The 21,895-nt window shown below is 38.0% G+C and overlaps 1 protein-coding gene across 1 annotated transcript in view; it reads right to left on the reverse strand.

Annotated features, from left to right (window-relative positions):
* Positions 1–21,895, reverse strand: part of PREP (prolyl endopeptidase) — an 84,667-nt gene that overhangs the window by 13,627 nt on the left and 49,145 nt on the right. Inside the window, exons 10-11 of the mRNA XM_068184168.1 lie at positions 21,175–21,278; positions 1,201–1,337 (exon numbers count right to left, since the gene is read on the reverse strand). Coding sequence (XP_068040269.1) covers positions 1,201–1,337; positions 21,175–21,278 — 241 coding nt within the window. The remainder of the gene's footprint in view (positions 1–1,200; positions 1,338–21,174; positions 21,279–21,895) is intronic.

The following is a 21,895-nucleotide window of genomic DNA, read 5'->3' on the forward strand; positions in this document are numbered from 1 at the left end:
GGTAAGTTTTATCACAGTTTTCAGCATCTACCATAAACCGTAATAAATAAGTAGTTGAGCCTAAGTAGAAAAGAATTTTAAAATTATGCTAGTTATATAATTATGTCTCTCAAGAACCACAGGAAATTAGAAGTGTAGCTTTATGAGGCAGATAAAAAGCTTACAAATAATCACAGAGCACAAGATGGGAGGTCCATTGTTAGACAAGGTATTTGCTAAAAAGGACAAGAAACAGTAAATGCTATTCAGAAAAACAATCACAGCAAACAAGAAAGGCAAGCACTATAAAGGATTTCTTGAAATGTGCAACTTTAAAGCAAGACTGGTAGGTAACAATCTAAACTTAATCGGATTGTTTCATAATAGATTATTTTTCTGTGGTGAGTTGCTCCTCTGCTTCCTGAAAAACTGCTCTCTATTCAGCCCTTTCCATTTCTGCCTTCCTCTGCCTCACCTAGGAGCATTTCTTAGGTATTCAAGCACTTCTTCTTGGCAAGTCTATTCAAATTGCCTTGCTTAAGAAATAAGCCTTTTCTTTAAAGAGATCATCTATGCAAAAAAGCTCATGGCTTTTGAGAGCTACAAAGCCTGTTATGAACACAACATTTTTGGTTTTCAATGCGTTGCTTTGCATTTGTGAGGACAGTATTATTTGCGTCTCAAGACACAATCCTCCTTCCTGATCATATGGGACACAGAAGGATTTTGTTTCCAATGTAATCTCAAAAGTATAATATGAAAATGCAGCCAAATTTAAATTATTTACATTAATTTAGTCAAACATTTGATTTTCTATAATATTTAGACATAGGTATTTGTTTAACTTGGAAAAAAGAAAATTTCCTATGATATTAGTTCAGCAACGGGCTCAAATATTTCCTTTAATATATTTGTCCATGTTTTTCTATTGAACTCAGTGACAGAGCAAGAAGAGGTTAAGGTGTAATCCTAAGGGCAGGGTGACTGTTGTAAACATCAGGAGAGCAGAGCACTTCTCTGCTCCAGCATAATTCTTCTGTGAGCCTCAAATTCAAAACTAACAAAGCAGACAAACGATGCCTGGGCAGTCCTTATGGCCCCCATCTTGCTTCTTAGGAATCTGAAATGCATCCTGTCAGATTCATGGTCCACCCCGCCCACAGTCTGTGACAGCTGTTAATACCAGATACTTCAGAAGAAGTTGTGAATCACCCTGCTTACCTGTAGCTCGGTGTAATTGATATGTTGAAGCCTCCATATCCATACAAGAAGGCGGGATGAGAACCATCTAATTTAATTCCTTTCTTGTGAATAATAAACATTGGGATCTTAGTGCCATCTTTGCTAGGGTAGAAAACCTAAGACAAGAGAAAAAGAAATACGAAATGCACTTAGTGCTGTAACTCTCCACAAGTGCTGTTACCAAGAATCAGAGCTGACCCTTTCTATGGGGTCTGATCGGTAAAACCTTCTGAGCAACTTGCACCAATTGCCCAGGTCAGGTTCAGTAATGGGCACCACCTGCTTGGTTGCTTAGCAGCTCTGGAAAACGTATCAAAATGAGACAATACAAAGGGTATGATGGCATCACCTTTAGGTAGCTTATCCATCAATTCTACACACAAGAGGGTTTAAGAAAATGTTACAAGAAGAATACACTTCTCTGCAAGGGAAGACTGTCAAAACACAAGGGCTGCATGGTCCATCACATGTGAAAGGAGCTGGCACAGAGAACAAACAGAACTAAAACCAGATCTCCTGCACAGATGAATTCACCGAGACAAGTCTGTATCCAGCAAAAGTGGACTAAGCATTGCCCAGTCTTTCAGGTTGTCTCAGGGACACTTCAACCTTGTCAGGGTGGCAACACAAGCCACAACAGAAACTTTTGTAGCACTTTGGTGCATTTTCAGACATTACTAGGCAACTAGAACCAGGAGACCCAACCTTGCAGAATCCCCAGTCCACCAAGTAAGACAACTGAACTGCCCACTGGCTTTCTTCCTGAAAGGAAACCAGCTCTCAAAACACCAAGTATCCACATAGCACGTGCTTTCATACATCTTTCTGTTGCTGCCACAGCACTGTGTGAAGTTAAAAGCTGAACTCCATGTATACAAACTAGACTGTGATTGCTTAACACAGTTCTCACATCTTCTTGTTTTGATGCATGTCTCTGCCTGCATAATCTAATTTAGGACCCACTGTGTGATATTTTGCCAATCAAAAAAACATGTGGCTGTGAATGTAGTTTATTGCTTTTCCTAAAATTCTGGCTGATTCCTTCTCACTGCCTTGCTTTAACATTGTTGTAACTTTGAATCTAATTAGAACAAAAATGTAGTAAATTAAGAATGACACATTATTATAATTTAGTTGCATGTTTACAATCTCTGCTTTTAAAGGAAATAGTCCTACCATGATTTGTAAAGCACATGATCAACAAGTTCTATTTTTACAACACTTGAACCTCATCAGTAATATGAACCTATGCAAAACATTTATTCCGAGCATTGCCTGTAATGTGAAACACGTAAATCCACATGGCTGAAAACCATTATTTAGTTTAATCATGGCGAAGGAAATGTGAGAAATTTCAAATGAAATCACATCTACCTCCACAGGCTTTACCAAAACCTCTAGACATATTACAGATAAAAATTAAGTATTTCACAGTGCCCACAGTAGATGAAAAACAAAACAAAACAAAACCAAAAGCCTAAGGATGATTCTACACAGATAAAATCACTGTTTCCATCTGCCATAATTGTATCTTAACTGACAAAGTGCTTGTCAGAACAGCAGAGTATAATGGATTTTAACTTTGAATAGTTACTTGAACACTATAAAGGAATAAAATAACTGATGAACAGGAGAACTGCTGAGGCCGATGATGAGGAGTTTCAGAGACTCTTCCCTAAAACGTCATCTGTCAACTCCAGCTGTTGCTGGAAATTCTCAGGAAGCAAGCACCTGGCCTTTACACATTTCTAGAAACTTACTGCCATTGGCCAGTCCTTTCCTGATGATTAAAGTATGCCACTAATTTTACTGCTGGTTTCTGAATGAGGACTTTATCTTTTATATAACAACTCCATGAAAACTGACTTCTGTAGGGCTTTTATTGTCATCAGCTAAGATAAAATAACATACCACTAAATTAAATCTCAACAGAAAAAAAAGACGCACGTCAAGCTGCATGTCATTGCTTAAATTTGCAATTTAAGGGTTTTCAGTCCTATCTTTGCTAAAATGATTATTACCTCTCCCTCCAAGAACACATGAGAGATGGGGCAGAAATCAATTCAGTGAGACACTAAGATATGTGAAGCCATTTAAACTTCTCCAAATAGACTATTTTCAACAACTGATTCAATCTCACCTTTAAATTAGCTGTTATCTCTGAAGCAAGTCCAATGGTTTATTCATGTAACCAATAAAAGGATGTGCTTCTATCTCAAAGATCAAGGTAAACTGCAAAGGGCAAGCCCTAAAAAGCATTTCCCAAGACGGCGTTTCATGCTTAACTTTAGATGCTGTCAGCTTTTACAGCGGTAAATGCTCATAAAAGGGTACTACCTTTTCCTGCTTTATCACAGATAGGAGAGATCCACTTGTGCCAGTCACATTACATTACTCGTTCATATATTTTCCAATAAGGTCTTAAGCCACTAAAGTCAGCATATGTAAGAAGAGGATAAGTTAGGAAAATGAATTTGAAGGGAAAAGGATGGAGAAAAACACTTCAGAAATATTATTATGAATGCTGAAACTCACCATTCAAGGCGAGACATGCTAAAAATAAGTATCTTCAGCCTTCAGGAATGCTAGAGCAATGCTGTGTGGTTGACAGGGCACTCCTGCTGCGTGCAACCCTTGGTGCTATTCTAGGACTATCATACTGGAGCAGTAAAGCAGCCCTGGAATAGTCCTAACTTTATGTCCCTGTGTCTCACATTAATGTCCCTGTGTCACATGGCAGTGGGGTCTCAGTGCCAAAATCACCTTCAATTCTGACAGCAGAGCCTGAAGTATACATTTATAGCCTCTAGTCTACTTATTGTGATGGAAGGTGAAAGCAACACTTTGCACAGCTACTCACTGCTACAAATTACATGAAAATTAAGCTACATAAGCAAAATAGAGCCCAATCTTAATCATTCTTCTGTAGTGCATACATATGTATTTATAGAGTGGTGCGTTACTTTCTTTTGATTTTTTAACTTAGCATTTGAAACCAATTTACACTCCATTTTCACCAGAAAAAGTCAATGGATGTTTAGTCAAAGACAGTTTACAGAGTAAGTTTTACAAGTAAATACAGTTAATAGCTCTGTAGTCTGGCTTGTAAATTTACTTAGGGGTGAAACAAGATAAAAAAGTTCAGTACATTCATTCCTGGGGAGGTCTTTGACCTGCTCATTATCATCTGCTTTAAATGTGCAAGTATTTATGTTAGGTAAATCTTCACTTGGGGAAGAGGGGAACTATCAGCTAGCATTGTGGACACAGACCTAAATTCAGAAAGGCTCTATATTTAACCATCTGTGCCTCTGCAATGACAAGAAACATCCTCTCCATCTCAAGTCACCAGGAGGCAAAACAAAGTATTTTAGAAAACCAAAAGGTGTGAAAAACAGGCTGCAGAAGAAGTTTTTCTTTCATTTATCTACAGAGATAACATAGCCAGACATTGATACTTACACACAGAACTAAAAATAATTTTGGCAATCATCAATATGCACTTCTCTTGTAAACCAGTACCTTAAAGAAAGTGATACAATCATCTCAATAAATAAATAAAACTAATCTGTATGCATACTCACATTGTGCCATGTAACTAAAAATACCTAAAATTACTGACATTGAATAGAAACTTCAATTTTTAAAAATTAAAAACTTCAGCAACTTCTGAGTATTTAGTTTTACTTTTTCTCCCTTTCAGAACTATTTTATCTATTTATATAATGAAGATATTAAAAGATGCATGTAATTATAATTGTTTGGGTAAGAAAAGTGCACCTGAAATCATCTTGCTTTTAGAAAACCTGAAATCCTTCTACACAAAAACCAGCCCCAAACCTTTACACATTTAAAATTAACCTTCTAAGGTAAGCTTCAACACAGGTTTTGAAATGCTGCTGTAAAACACAAATCCAAAATTATCTTGTCCATATGGATCTAATGTATAAATTTTTTGAACTGTGAACAATATCTGAATGCTCAAAAATCTTTTATCATTTGCCTGACTTGCTCATTAATGGCAAAGCATTAAAATCCAGTTAAAAAGTGATTAGTTTGTCTTGTCAAGAAAGAGTTATGCTCTGTAGATAAAACATGAATTGTACACACGAGAAGAAACTTTAGTTTCTGAGACTTGAAAACACCCCCTAAGTCACAATAGGCTCATTATTCTTAGGAAGCCAGTAGTTATTCTAATAATATCTCTCCCAAATTCTCTTTCAAGACTAGGTATTACATACCAGAAATAGCAATTGTTTCCATGTCTATGTGTGCTTGATCAAAACCAGGTAAGAATCACACTTGTCATTAGACTGACATCCATTGTGTGAAATGCCACAAAAATTTTACAAAGAGCAACTAAAACAGCATATAAATCAAGCTGGAATGCTACTTATTAAGAATTTATGTTCAATAATTTAGCTTTATTAACATCAAAACAATGCCTTCAAAATAGTTTTTTCCAATGTCCCCTATATAGTTTTTCTGAGACAATCCCTTTTCATTTGGAACAAACACAGGACTTAGCAGTTTTGTGGGAGTTAGCAATTTTTTCTACTTCTAGGTAAGAGCAGCTGCCCTCACACTGCTGCAGCCACCACAAAGTTACAGACAGCACCGGGGAGGCAAAACACTGTTCAGTCCCAGAAAGCCCTGGCACAGGGGCTACAGGGAATGACTACATGGAACTGAGTTTCAAACATCCAGTTTCACATAAAGTATTCCCCTTGTTAAGTGAAGATTTCTCATCACACTTACACCAACATTTGAGTTATGAGATTTGGGGAAGAAAAGTATAAGGAATTCATAGTAAATCACATAACGTTGCCCACATTTTGCCAAATGTCACAAATGATTTGTTAAATAGTCACTGTTTTAAAAATCCCACACCAGCATCTTTGAAAGGTGACTGGAACAGTAAACTTAAAGGAATAGTCCCTAGAGAAAGTCTTTCTTCACAGATGGTGGCATCAAAGTTTTCAAACCTATATTTAGGTACAGAGATAACAGTGTCAGAACAATGCCACACAGCAACATCTCCCACTGACAAGTCCTAACACTCAGTGCTTCAGGAACGCAAGTCACAAAGACCCTACCCTCACACAAGCAAGTCTGAACATATAGTGCTGGCATCCTCTCTTGAGATGTCAGGGCAAAAAAAACTCACTGATTCAAACAGAATCATGTGCTACCTTCCACACCACCTGTCCATTCTCTCCCTCATCACCTCTGACCTTACAAAACAGACACTAGTTTGGGGTTAAAGACTATAGGACATCACAAGCAAAACTCCCCATTTATTGCAGCAGTGGCATGGACCCAAGTATAAGATCTGCAATGGCCCCATAGGCAGCTCTGGCAGCCAGCCAATGGCCACACGTAAGAGCAGCTCTTACTAAATAATAGTTTTTGTGTTCTTATATAGAACATGAATCTGAAGTCAGGAAAAATAGTCATGAATCAGAAGTCAGGAGAACTGTTACCACTACAGAGCAAATCCACAGGATCTGAGGTTTCCTTTCTTCAGAGGGGAATCCTCATCAATCTTCTTTAAGCCTCTTAAATTAGCTTCAAAGCAATTCTGTGTGGGTTGCAAAGCTTGCTTAACACTGAGCTGGAGAGGGGCCAAAATAACTCAGCACAGCAAAAATTCATGCAGGTAAAACCCAGAAAGGACACCCACCACAGACATTTGCAAAAGCACTATGAAAATAATCAAGAAACCGCTCAGAAGAAATTGTTTCACCAGCCACCCACCCACTGGCACAAAAAGCAGACTCATGCTGACAGAGGCAAAGTGCCAGGAGATGGTCTTTTAGAGGAAATGTCTCCTTGTTACTAGGTTCAGCTGCCTAACTGCAGGGAGGTATCTCACAGGGTGATGGGAGGATGTAGGGGAAGACAAGGAAAAAAATACAGATGAAAGATGAGAAACCCTGCAAGACTGGCACGGCAGAAACTGCTTTTAAATCACTCTTTTCTAGGTAAGTTAAAAGATATCATCCCGCTTACATAAAGCCTTAGTGGGAAATGGGATCCAGTGAGACCCCCATACACCCTCTACTTCTGCAACCAGAGAGGCTTCTTGACTCTTCTGTTTATCCTTTGCCCCTTTCAGTACAATCTCAGAGCTTCCTGCAGCAGAATAATTAGAATCTGCCAAGTACAGTTATTGCTTTTCTTTCATCAGTTTGCCTTGAAGTGTAGAGACAGACAGATATGAGACAGATAAATTTACCTTTTCATTTAAATATACAGTGTCCTGTTAAACAGAAGAATGTCCCAGGGGCCTTTGTAAGTTACAGTCTCTTTTCTGAATTACCTCTGTGTTTATGCATTTAGGAAATGTACTACAGTGAAGTAGTATAGCATGAGACAAGCAAAGGGATGGCTTGATGGAAGTAGCACACCATTATGAATAAAATCACAAATAACAGCTGCTGGCTAGTCCATTTTCTTTCATTAAATCAAGCTCTACTTCACTGAGTAAACTGCTCTGGCAAGAGGCAACTCACTGCAGCAGTGTGTGGGCATTAGAAAATAAACACTACTCATTTTTACCAAGCTGGAAATCAGTTTAAATTGTAATGAGAAACCCTCTAAGAGCAAAAATATAGAAGCAACTTAGCATGGGGTAAGCAAGAGGAAAAACGTACTTTTTGCAAGCTACTTCACAATAACTATTCTTATTTATGGTTTCATGATGTGCTAGATGCACACACCTAATCTGACATGCTGAGAGATGAGAGAGATACATTCACTCAAACTAGCTAGTAAATAGCTAACTAATTAAAATTAACATTTACTAGTAACTAGCTAATTCATCTTTCCTGGTTTTGACTCCATCTTGCTTCACACTTTCTTGGTCATCTCAACATAGCCTCACTGCTGAATGTTTTACAAGCTTCAGGAAAATGACACAACTACTGTTGGATTTTCTCCCTAATGTAGGGGCATCTACACAGTTCAGGATCCTCAAATTTCACCTGTAAGCTCATATCCAAAAATTCTTGCACAGAGAAAATTCAATCTTGACAATGGGGGTGTCAAATGTCAGCTTATGTCAAAGCCTCAAGAGGATCTATGCATTCGCTTACATGGCCAAGAAGTTTTGTTCGTGACTTTCAAAGGCCAGGCAACTTCAGAGGGCTCTGCTCTGCGCTCTCTTCTTTAGAGAATCATACCATGTTTATAGATGTCAAGTTGGGTACCCAAAATCAGAAGTGCTATAGATCACTAAACACCTACAAAACCTGCATGAGGCTAATAGAATATTAAAAAATTCATTAATGCTTTTTGCTTTGAAAGAAAAGAGAGATCTTCTAAACCAGACAGTGCATGTTTCAAAATCAGTTCCAAATCACTTTCCTGTGAATGTTTATTTCAAAGTACTTACTGAAATAATAGGTCATTAAAAGTACTGTGATGCAGTTCCATATGCATTTTCCCACTCAAATTATAGCTAAATATAATTAAATTTCTGAGATACACTTTAAATTCAAGTTACTCATTTGTGCCCTTACATGACTAAAAAACCACCAAAATGGTAGCAGAAGGGGAAAAAAATCCCTTGAGAATGGTCAAGGTAAAACTAAAGTCCTGTAAAATATCTATGGTGCTATCTTAGAAAAAAAAATTCTAAGGTTCAGATGCTATTGATTTCAACAGTTTCCTCTGGAGATAGTGCTATTGTTTTCAGATTTGTAGTAGTCATTTGTACAATGAAGAAAAATCACTCAGTGAATAGCCAGAAGCAGAAGAGAAGTATGAGTTTTCATTGATTGTTGTAACAATGCTTAGGGAAAAAATTATTCCAAGTCTAATATAAAGCAACCCAGCAAAAAATTCAACTGATAGTGCAGTTTCGAGACAGATGTCAAAATTAAGACTTTGAAGGGACTTCATATCAGGAACACTAAGGAGTGTACTGGAGCACCCTTGTAATACTCTTGGAACAGGGCAGAGAAAAACAAGTAACAAAAGAGGAACATTTTTTTTAAGCCCTAAGACTAAGGACAGTTTGCAGCTATCTTTCCTTTCTTAGGCAAAACATAAACAAGACAGCCAAAGCTAATAAATTTGTATCATAATCCAAAACTAATAATCAACTATCAATAAATCAACAGATCAAATTTCTAATGACACCAGATCAACTAGAATGAGAGCTATCAGTTCAAAAACCACCAGTAAGCAGAAGGAAAAAGTCAGGGATGTCCTTACTGGTAAAACACAACTCTGATATTTCAGGCATTATGCTTTGAAGCTTTTCTGCATCCAGACTATTTTTAGCTGTTAGCAGGAATCTCTGTACACTAGTTCTTTCAAAAATAATTGACAAATTGGATGAAGAGCAAGCAATTCAGGGAGTTGTCAGGGAGAATTTATGTAGCAATTTTTCCCTGTCTGTGAGAATAGAAGCTGGAACTAAGGAAATAATCTCTTCCTTTATATCATTCATCTACACAGTTGAAACACTAGTTACTGTGAATAATACTAGTTCTTAGAGGCTCCCCATATCCCATAAATCTCCTGTGAGATGACTCAAGGACAGAGCAGAAATAATTAATCTAAGGGAAGATAATATTTAACAGTACCTCTGAGCAGTGTTGATAAAATCAAATCAACTGCTAAATGAAGATGCAAACTAGCTTACCATTAATAAAATTGCCACTGATGAATTTGTACTGCATCATAAGCAGACAAAAGCCCAAAGAAGATGAGTGATTTAAATATTTTTGGGTAGAAAGTGAACTGAAAAAGAACTATCTTTATTTTCCTTCAAAAAAATTTCTTTTAGAATGCACCAAGATTTTGTGATTTTTAAGTTTTTACTACTTCAGTTCTTATACTGAGGACAAATAAGAGAGGTTTGCAGAACAATTCCACTCATGTGTTCCACTTACACAATTTTGCAACTTTGCATCTCTGGATATTTTTCAAAGCACTTTATGTTTAGCTTGTCTTTTCAGCAGTGAACCCAATTTAAGAAAAAACCCGCCAAATCTGTTGACAAAGCACTGACTAAGCTTTTTAAGCTCTGCCTTACTGCTCCTAGTGCATTTTTTCTCTGTTTTTTTTATAAATGGAGTAAATGGAGACTATGCCCTTCAAAGTGGTCAGCAACACCAGCATATTACTAAGAGGTGTGATTGTGCCATCGAACACTGAATAGAAGTTCTCCAAAATCTCCTCACTGCTATTTAGCAAAAATTATTTTCTCGGTATAAACTGAACTGCTCATAATATTATGTGATCATCCTGATTAATATGCATCCTTTTCTAAGGTAATCATGCTCACAGTGAATGCAAGAGTTGTAACTTTAGGTTACAAGAGTTGCTATAATTTGCTTACCTTTTCCCCTTTCAATAGCAGTCTGCTCCAAGTAGTGGCCACACATACTCAATCATTTTTCAGAGATTTTCATCTTTCATATGTCTGTGTAAGATCTCGCCAACATCTGAAATTGTTGTTTTCCACTCTCAACTCTGTTAATCTGCTTTCTGCCATGATGATGAATATTAATTAACAACAAGAAAAACCCTAATCCACCAAGCAGTTTTGACCCTGGATTAACAGCAAGTATAATTTTATTGGGCTGCAGTGATTACGTGTGTATTTATATTATATATCAAGAGTTTATCTGTATTTTTTAGCAGTTCTAATTTGGATTTGTCTCCTTTAGGTATTTAATGCATAGCTATCATTATCAATCTTCCAAATGTAATTTATTTCTCTGTTCTTCAAGCTTTGGTTGGTAAGGGCCCTACGATGGTCTGCATTTCCATGCTGTCCAGCACACTGTTGAATGTGGCCCATGATTAAGACTCTTAAGTCCTGCAATAACCAAGCAAATAAAGGAGCAACAACCTTCTAATTTATTCTCTGCCAGCTGCCCTACCTCCTTAAACCTCTTTGTAATAGTTGCCTGCGAAGCCTAATAAATAACTGCATAAACTAGTTATGAATTTGTGTGTGCCTGGAGGCCTGCAACTCTGAAACACAAACCTCTCAGCTCTGCCGCCAGAGCCACTGCTATTCTGAAAACACTCCAGTTCCCCAGTTGCCTACAGGGACACTATTCAGAAGGAAAGATGCATCCACTGTAAAGTATTTAAATGGGAGCATGGAGCTGTGGTGAAGCTTAATTGCTAACAGGAAACACGGAGACACTGCAGAAAAGAGGGGACAAGGGAGTCCTTTTTGAAAGGAGTAACACAGAGAAGCCATAACTACCTGAAATAGTAAAATGCAATCCAGCAAGGCCAGAAATATAACATACTGTATAACCTGACAGATACAATCACATAAAGAACAGTGAACAACTCACTAAAAAGTAATTTCAAAAAGTATCTTGAAGATGTAGACGTGCCAAACTGAACTTGAATGATGAATTGTTGGGCAAACCCTACATGAGGTCATATAAACCAAAGTCTCACCCACACTGTGTTATCAACCCCTCCTGTTGTATTCACATTTGCAAAGCTGGAGTGCTGTGTTCAGCTGAAACCATGGCATACCAGATGCTGAGCATCTAAACAGATTCCAGGAAGAGGATGCAGAGTGATAGGAGGCCAGGACATAGAATCCACTAGAGAAACTGAACAGAGTGCATATTTTTCTTTTGTTTTGATTGTTTTTAGTCTAAAGGGAAATAAAATTGAGGGATACACTGTGTCAGTCTTTAAATAGGCAGAAATTGGCTGTAACCTGAAGAGAACCAATTGCCTTCCATGTCAGCGAGGGACACAAAGCAACACATTTCAAACTCAAGAAGGGAATTCAGGCAAGACCTTTAGATAGTGTCCACCTGTTCCCTGCAAAAGCTTTTTAACAGCAAACTCAGTGAAAACCTGGGACAGATTGACTAGGGAGTGTGAAGGTTTTTAAACACAAGGCAGACAGAAATCCGACAGGATTGGTCCAGGCAGAAGTGACCTGCCATAGTGCCCACGACAGCTCAGTCATGCCCATGTCACCACCACACCCAAACACATTCAGGCATGGTAGTTTCTTCTTTTTCCCAGTCTTTTTGCCCCTTGTTTATTACAGCAGCTCTGCTACAGGCTTTTCTGTTCACAGCTGCAGGCAGCTGTTGGGCAGTAGAAGAGAAGTTGGTTTCTCTCTTCTTGCAGGAAAAGCCAGTATCCTACCTCCTGGGACGTCATTAGATAAGATGAGCTACTGAGATTGTTCTTACACAGATTTTATTGATTTCAAGAAGAGAAGCTTCAAAAGCAGAAGTGAAGAAGACAGATTCTAAAACAGAAAAAGTACTTCCCTTCTCACAGACTTTTGCCTTTCATAAAACCATGAAACTGAGAAATGTGAAGGCCATCCAGGGAGTTTACATACCTAACAAAATCTACAGGAACAGCTGGTGAGAACAGAGATCTATTCAAAAATCTACCACTTGCATTATGGGTCTGTATTAGTTAAACTTGAGAAATGGTTTAAAAATTTAAGTATTAAACATTTACATGTTAAAACCAAAGAAAACATTTTTAAAATTTGCCCATATGTATAACACAGATGTGCAAACACCTATTAACATTTTATTTTGAAGTAATATGAGCTTCACTAACAAATAAATTACTATAATTGCTACTGTTCTGGAAATGTGTTTGGATTTAAACACTGTCCTGTGGAACAGACAGATACATACACGGGTATGTAACTCTTACTAAGAATAAATCCCCTTCCTAGGAAACCTAAAGACTATTAAATGCACCCACATAACACAGCTAGCACAGTACTGAAAAATACAACCAGAGAAGTCTGGTTTTCCTGGAGGCCTAGTAAAGGCAGCCAGTGTGACTCCCTGCTAGGTCAGTGGCTCGAATGCTGGCCTACACCAGTGATGACTGACAACTGCAATCATCTAATGATCTTTTGCCAGCTGAATAAAACTCATGATTGTGGTCCCAGAGCAATCTGTCCTCAATACAGCATTATCATCACAATTAAACCCCACCCCACCAGCCAGGCTCCATGAGGCAAAATGATGGGTGGGCAGATGGATAGAAATATTCCCATTCTGCAGAGGAGCATTCTCATTCTGAACAATGCTGGCATGCCAAAGTTTGACATTTATCTTCTTAGTGAGAAAAGGGGCAGCTATCACTTTTTTTTTCAGTAGAGGACTATGCTGAAATTTCCCCTTTTTATGACTACTTGGTTTAAGCAAGAATTAAACAGTTACAAGGAGGCTTTTGAGCATTTTTTCCTGTGGAACCATTCTGCGTTTGATCCCCTACCACAGATGGTACTGGCCATTCGATCTGCACTATACAATACACACAAACACTATAATGATCAAAAGACTCTGTGCTGTCAGCCTTTATTACTATTAGACATATCAAGAGGGGGGCTTTTTATTGATGCTGAAGTGCTCTGAACTATTTGTGTAAGATTTTAATAACCTTCTTGATTAGGTTTTCAACACACATCTGAAAACTCAACTCTGAGGATCAGCAAACCACTGCCATTAGAACAACAAACCATATCCCCAGAGCAACACCTCATCAATGTGAAGCCATGGACAAATTTCATCCTGAATGTTTCTGCTCCTCTAGAATGAAGTTAATAATATTCACTACCTTTGAGAAATAACACTGATAAGCCTACACAAAGAGGAGAAGAAAAGCTGGAAGTAGATTTCCACTGAGGAACATTAAATAGAATTCTTACTTACCCTGTAAGAGAGTTAACAAAAATAGCAATGTGTTCATGCTTAATTAGTGGAGGTGAGTTCAATCAGAGGAGTGAATATGAGAGTTGGAGGAAAAATAGAAGGGAAGAAATTCTTCAGTGACTTTTTAGAAAGAAGACAAACCTCAAGTACTTTTAGTACAACATTATAATTTTAGTATCTCTATATCAGCAAAGAATCTACCTACTGAGGTTCCTGAAGACCTCAACATATGTGTTCATTTAAGGTGTCTGAGTGAATGACTTTGTAAATATTTTTGATGGCAAAAGGTATTTTCCCATTTACTGCAAAAATCAAAACTATTTTTTATTTACAATCAACAATGCAATCATTTAAGACATGTGAGGCAATCCTTTAAGCTCCACTACAATTCCTTAAGCTCTTATTTAAAACTCCTGGGTGCAAAGAGGAATTCAATTCACTACACTATGTTTAATGATTACAGGTCTGTTTCAGTCTGTGCTATTTTGCCTTGTGTTTTAAGGAATTCTGAGAGAGCGTAGAATGCAGCTTGGGATTAAGTAAGCCAACTAATATCTCCCTTCGCTAGAAAAAAGGAAAACAAACCACTGCAAGTTCAAACCAAAATTCTACTGAGTAAGGCACAAGAATAGTATTTCATAATGAGCTTTAGTTAAACTACTAAGCAATCACTTATCTTGTTTGCTTGAAACAAATGAACATTTCTATAAAGTCTAGAGCATTAATGGTCTACAGATGCTTCCATTTTAAGAAGCTCTCAAACTCCCTGTACACTCAACAGAAAAATAAACAATTTATTACTAAAAGCTTGGAACTACAGAACGTCAAAACCTATATGACAATACAAATGAACACAGAGGGTATTTAAAAAAAATATTTTAGTATTATTTCCCACATTGTGTGGTCAGTAGTGTGCTAATTCTTCCTAAGAGAAGTTTTGCACTCCCCCGCATCCCAAACCATAATTTCCATTGTTCTGCATTCTGCTGAACAAAAGCTCCAAATTCCTAAACCATGCATCAATCCCCAGTGATATATAAGAAGAGGATAGAGAAAATCCAGACATTTAGACCTTAAAATAGGATTTGAACTGGACTGGTGAAGAAAGCAATGCAAAGTCTATCACTTCATCCTCTTATTTGGAATAGAGAGATGTGGTTCCTACTCCAGATATCTAAGGAATATCTGAATTGCATTGGCTGGGGGCTACTTAAATTATAATGGATATAGAGCCAACTGCTATTCTGCTACTCAGTCATATGGATTTCAAAGTTCAAGAGCATTTAAGGTCATCATAAGAAATCCATCTCTTGATACTCTATCTAGATGTAAAGTCCTTGATTCTGACAATTTCCTCCCTTAAAAAGGAATGTAATGTGGCTGTGAATATTTAACATATTTAATATAGAATCTCTTTGCTTTCAAGAACTACAAGGGTCTTTAAACTAGAGCACTACATTTTCAGTGTTTCAGTGTTTCTTCACTGACCTCCAATTAGAAGAGGTAATGGCAGACTAATGTGGTGTTTGTAGCAATCCAAGGGTGTAAGATACTATATTTCACAGGCAACCTGCCAAGAGTGTCACAGTTGTCACTGTGATTTTGTTGATGTCCTCCAGAGTGAGACTGGTGCCTTGGTGCCAAAGCACTAGGTGAGATAAGAGCCAAAGCCTTCAACCTCCTTCCTGGGAGCTCTGAAAGAAGTGGCTCAAAGCTTGTTTCTCCCCTGCAAGAGAGCAGGTGTCTGCCATACTGTGGCAAGCACTAAAACTGTGGTGTTTGTCAAATTCCTTCTTCCCCCCTATATTTCACAGAATCACAAAATAGGCTTAGTTGGAAGGGACCCACAAACATCGAGTGCAACTCTTAGCCCTGCAGAGGACCATCCCCAAGAGTCACACCATGTGCCTGAAAGTATTGTCCAAATGCTTCTTGAACTCATTTTCTTCCTTACTGCAATACAAAACCTCAAGGAAATAATAAAACAGAAACAAACAACAATAAGCAACTTGTTTTCCCCAAGCATTAATTCTATCCTCCCATCCCATGAGATCAAGGCAGGATTCAAACCCCAAATACTGTGAGAAGAAAGGAAGTTCAACTCTTCAAAAATCAACCCCTTTTTGATTGTGATGAATTCTTAGGAGAGATGAAAATTATGCCAAAATTAATACTCCTCTGTAGAAAAGGGGAAAATTGTTTGTTCAGAATCAGTTGCAAGTACATGCCTTCAGATCTCTGGTATGAGAGTGCTTTGTCTCAGCAGATAGATTCAAAGCTACTGAACTTTTCTCCCACTTACAATGATAGATTAATATAGAAAGTTGCACTCGAGTTCTGGTGAATTTGGGCTGCCGCTGTGTAACACCTTCTTCAGCAAAACAGACAGTGGGATTGAGAGTATCCTCAGCAAGTTTGCTGACACCAAGCTGTGCAGTGCAGTGCAGTGGACATGCTGGAGGGAAGGGATGTCAACTAGAGGGACCATGGCAGGCTTGAGAGGTGGGACTGTGTGAACCTCATGAAGTTCAACAAGGCCAAGTACAAACTCCTGCACTTGGATTGACACAATCCCAAGCACAACCACAGGCTGGATGGAAGTGGACTGAGAGCAGCCCTGCGGAGAAATACTTGGAGGTGTTGGTTGACCAGACACCCAATGTGTCCCAGCCCATGTGCACTCACAGCTCAGAAAGCCAACTGTGTCCAGGGCTGCATCCAAAGAAGCATGGCCAGCAGGTCACCACTCTGATGAGGCCCCACGTGGAGCACTGTATCGAGCTATGGGGTGCCCAACATATGCAGGACACTGGCATGTCAGAGCAGTTCCGGAGGGGACACATGAAGATGGTCAGAGGGCTGGAGCACCCCTCCTATGAAGACAGGCTGAGAAAGTTGGGGTTGTTCAGCCTGGAGAAGGCTCTAGGGTAGCCTAATTGTGGCTTTCCAGTATCTAAGAGGGGTCTATAAAAGAACTGGAGAGGAACTTTTTACAAGGGCATATTGCAATAGAAAAAAAAGGGAATTGGTTTAAACTGCAGGAGGGAAGGTCTGGATGATAGATTATGAATTAATTCTTTACTGTGAGGGTCATGAGACACTGGAACAGGTTGATCAGAGATGATGTGGATGTATGATCCTTGGAAGTGTTCAAGGCCAGGATGAGCAAGCTGGTCTAGTGGAAGATGTTTCTGCCCACGGCAGTGGGGTTGAAACTAGACGGTCTTTGAAATACCTTCCAACTCAAACCATTCTTTGATTCTATGATATATATGTGAGTAAGGGGAAGAAAATTATGTTAAGACCATCTCTGTAACTACACTGAAAAATCAGAGATAATTATAATATCAGCTCTTGCATTGCTTAGCAGGCTGAGCTTACTACAGTTTTCAGAGGACACTGCTTTCCTCTGTTATTTTTATATTAATGAGGGAATCTAATGCTCATGGAATGATACCACCAGCAACAGCAAGATCCAGGAATAGCATGGGCAGGTGCTGGGCACAAGTTTCTCTGCCAATCAATCTCAAGCCTGACTCATCTTCTCTCAGTGTTGTATTTTCCTGAAGCAGAGATTAATCACTGTGCCAAACTGTATGGTGTAAAGTTCCACTTGGAATGAGAATGACTGTAGACAAATTTTCCCTAGCAATGCCTCATAACTTGAAATCAGTACTGCAATGACTTAGTGATGGGAGTGAAAGACTAAGCAAGAAAAGAATAAAATTCTCATGAAAATTACTTCACCTGCAAAAGTAATTTATGCAAAAGAAAGGTGGAAATTCATCCCAACCCAAAGAGAAATATCTTTTTTAAGACCTGTGCTTCTTGCATCTGTGCCGCAATATTTAAACAGCAGCTGCTTTTTAAATCAAACTAAGTTGTAAATCCAAGCTGTGTTATGAATTTCACCTTTTGCAAGAGCTAATCCAAAGTGCATCTGTCAATAGCAACATCTATTTTTGGTTCATCTCGAAGTATTTTAAGTACTGGAGGGTATTCAAAGAATGGTAAAAGGAGTCAATCAACATTTTTATTGTTGCAATTTTAACACTTAAAAGCCTACACATCAACCTTAAAGTAGGTGTGCTGTGAGCCACACCAGAAGACTCTTTATCCATGATTAAGTATCACTGTGAGGTGCTAACATGGAGAGGCATTTAAGAACATAGTTGGCAACTTTACAGAGATAAAATACTTTTTTTTAAATAAAATGCTTTTATTTAAAGCAACAGTTGAGTTATTAACACAGTGCAAGGCAAGTGCTTAGGGGCAAGTGCTGTTTTTAAGTTCCTGTAAAAGTGTTTTTTACATTCTGTAAAGCCCATCCCAGGATATTTCCTGAAAAAGTCTGTCATTGTGATAGACGGAAGTACGCAGGGAAGACAAACCAAATTTCAAAAAGCACTTGTCAGAGAAAGAGTAATGAAACCAACTTAACGTATTATTTAACAAAAGCAGCCAGGAAAAAATTTTAATGTGTGGCAACCATTTAAAACAGTTTGACTTTTTCATGAAGGTCACAGAGTCTTTCAAGATAAGGGCATAAGTACAAGCTACAGCACAATAAATTAGACTGTACTTGCAGGGTGTCACATGGAGCCAGTAACTTACAAACATGCTCCCACCCTGGTGCAAAAGTCATGTGTGTTGAAACAGCTCTCCCTTCAGTGCAAGTTGGCTAATTTGTTCTTAGTTTGGGCTGTCAAGGTGTAAGATCTTAACATTAGGTACAAAAAAAGCAGGAGCTCTACCACAAATTTCCTTAGTGTAGTAAACTTTATCACTAGTCTACCCTTGCACTTTACAACATACACCAAATACTGCAGATTGGATTTGAAAGACCAAAAGAGGCACTGTGGCAATTTTCTGATTGCCATTAATTCAGGTTTCATATACAAGAGAATGCTTACATTTCAGTTCAAATCTTGATCCTGTTATATTTAAAGACTGTTGAAGAACAATTCAATACAGTTTCATATATGCCACACAGCAAAGCTGGGAAGATTGCTAGTATTAGAAGGTATTTTTTCAGGTATATGAGAATAAAGAAAGCCTTTCATTAAGGACATGGATTAGGACAGTCAGCAACATTATCCTTTATTACTTAGTAATTCTGATGGAAATTAAAATTATTAAATAGATTCTGCAGCATTGTTCATTCTCCTATAATAATCAGGGTTTGCCTACTTTCAGTATATTTCTTGCATTCTTATTTTTGATTTTTTTCACAATTCCCTTCAATGTTGGCTGTGTTTTGAAATGGCTAAGTATTCACTTAGGTTGACAGCCTTTCATACCTTGCTTTCATACCCTTCCGTCCCCTTTCCCTCCTCCAAGAAGAAGCATTTTCAAGGCTCTAAGTGGGACCACACAAATGGAAACAAAGACTAGTTCATCTGACCTATGCAGCACTGACAGGCTCAGTTACTACAAACTTGAGCAGGCAGTCACAGCCCTGGCCTTGACAAACAGCCTTTTTCACAGCTCAGCTGAGATTTCTCCATGGAGCTGAATGAAAGACATCAAAAACTTAATTTCCAAGAGGTTGCCATACTGAGATCATACTGAGATCAAGCTGGATGACTGGTGAGCCAAGAGTGCTCTTTATAAGCACTGATCCCAGTGTACCTACACAGGTCACATTCCCCTAGAGCTGGAAGTGAGCAGAAGCCGAATAAGGAGAAAACCAGGAACACTGATACTGACTTCCACCAAGTTACAGCCTAGCAGTGATTCTCTGCCAGTGCTTTACAAAGAGAAGGTTTCCAAGGGCATAGCAACAGCATGCTTTCTCCTTGAAATTATTTGTATTACTGTTCTACTTTACCTTAGTTTAGCATGTAATTGATTTAAGTGTAAAACGAGATCTTATTTTTCCAGACATTTATTTTATAATATTAGATACACTAGAAAAATACATTATTTCTAATTTACAGCAACCTCGTCTATACTCTTTTTAATTACATGGGTATTTGTGTTTCATTATTATCCTTCTGGGTGTGATGGCAGCATTACAATTGTACCAAGCTCTTTCCTAAAGAGAATGCAGTTTTCTTTTTCTTATCCAGCTCACTCTGCCCTAAAGTTATCCTGAGGAAGTCCCTTAATGAATGTGAGTGAAGCAGCAGAAATGCATTCTCTGTGAGAACATTTCCAGGAAATTATTCTCTACTACCCTCTTATTTCTGTCTGGAGATGCAGAGACAAACAGACGGGGCTGTTTACAACCACCTCATGTACACATACTACTGTCTTTACGCTTTTAGACAATGTGCCTTTGCACATTGGCAAAATTAAAAATAAGATATTAAGAGAAGTATCTAATCTCTTTTCGAAGACTCCAAGCCATGCTGTCACATCGCTTTGTGTTGCTTACCTTCTACATAATTTCACCTTTTTGCAGGCTAAGCTTATTTAGTTCCACTTATGGCACCAGATTTTGTTATGCCTTTGTCTGTAGAAAGAAAAAGCCTCTATTCCATTCTTACTCTTAGTCAGAAGATGAAAATACCCTACATATAAGAAAATGAATCCACCCTCCAATATTTATTCTATAAATTGCAGGTCTTAAATATGCTAAACATCTCAATATAATGACTGTTTTTCTAGACCCCTAATGATTTTATTTGAGTCACCATCCTTGGATGTTTTTAAAAGACAAAAAAGATGAGCACTCAGTGGCACACTTAGTGATGGACTTGGCAATATTAGGTTTCCAGTTGGATTTGCTATTAAAAGGTCTTTTTCAACCTAAATGATTCTGTGATTTCAACGAATTTCCATGAACTCTCTACAAGTACCATACTGTCTTAAAAGTCCTGACCAGGGCATAGTAGTTTATCAGGGTCTTACCAAAGCTGTGTTTAGTGGAAATGTATATTTTATATAACCTTTTCAGTAACAATACTTGTTATGAGGTCAAAGCAATTGTCTGTGAAGAACCCTGTATTCTCCTGAACCTGTTCCATATAATCTGTAGCTTACACTGTTTTCCACTGAAGTAATTTCTCTTAACTTTATAAATCTTAAATTTATCTAATTCTTATACACCTTCACTATGTGCAATAGGCACCTCCAAAGGAGTCTCCATGCTACTACACTGAGACACTTGTCTGAGCCTTTAGAGCACCTACAATAGTATTCAGTTCAAAATCAAAGCATAGTTCTAAAGCAAGCCCCCTCACCAATAGCTAAGTCCAGTTGTCTTGAGCTCTTGCATAGGTGATTAGAGCAAGACAGCAGGGTTCATGTTCATTACCTGAATTGTCTGGTAAACTGAAGGATCAAATCCTTTAACAGTCACTTCTCGGAAAACTCTTGGCTCCAGTTCCTCTTTGGTCAGATCACAGTGATATATAATACCTAAAATACAGAATAAAATGCAAGCTTGTCAGCTTAGTATATATCCATCACTAAAAAGATGTCAGATTAGGCACTATGATGAAGTCATGAATGGGGAAGGTAACTCAGCAGGGTGAAAATCAGTAGTTCTGGACACATTTTTTCATTTATTACACAATTTAACACTTACATATATGCATTTCATCTAGGGAGGGTGCAAAGGCTTTTGTGCAGAAAGAGTAATTCTCACCACTCACACAAAGCCAGGAGGCTTAAGCAAAACAGGGGAAAAAAAACATTCACATAAAGTTAGAAAGGACTTATTGAGAACAATAATGTTAGAAGAAAGATATGTAAAGTCAAATTTAAAACACTCCATTTTACATCCATCAGACTGAAAATAAATATATCAGGAATTTCACTCAGGTCAACCATTTTCTCCTTATGATAAAATATTTGAAATTAAAATTCAAATGGCCTAGATAACAGAAGGAGCAAAACATCCGCTTGAAATTGTGGCAGACTAGCACAGATTACCTATGGAACTGAACAAAATCTGGTCTTGAGTAGCTTCTTTTGCATCTTGATCCTGCAGGTTTGAAGACATCTGCACTTGAGTTGTACATATGATTTCCAAA

This window comes from Anomalospiza imberbis, chromosome 3, assembly GCF_031753505.1.
Source record: "Anomalospiza imberbis isolate Cuckoo-Finch-1a 21T00152 chromosome 3, ASM3175350v1, whole genome shotgun sequence".
In the NCBI taxonomy this organism is placed as follows: Eukaryota; Metazoa; Chordata; class Aves; order Passeriformes; family Viduidae; genus Anomalospiza; species Anomalospiza imberbis.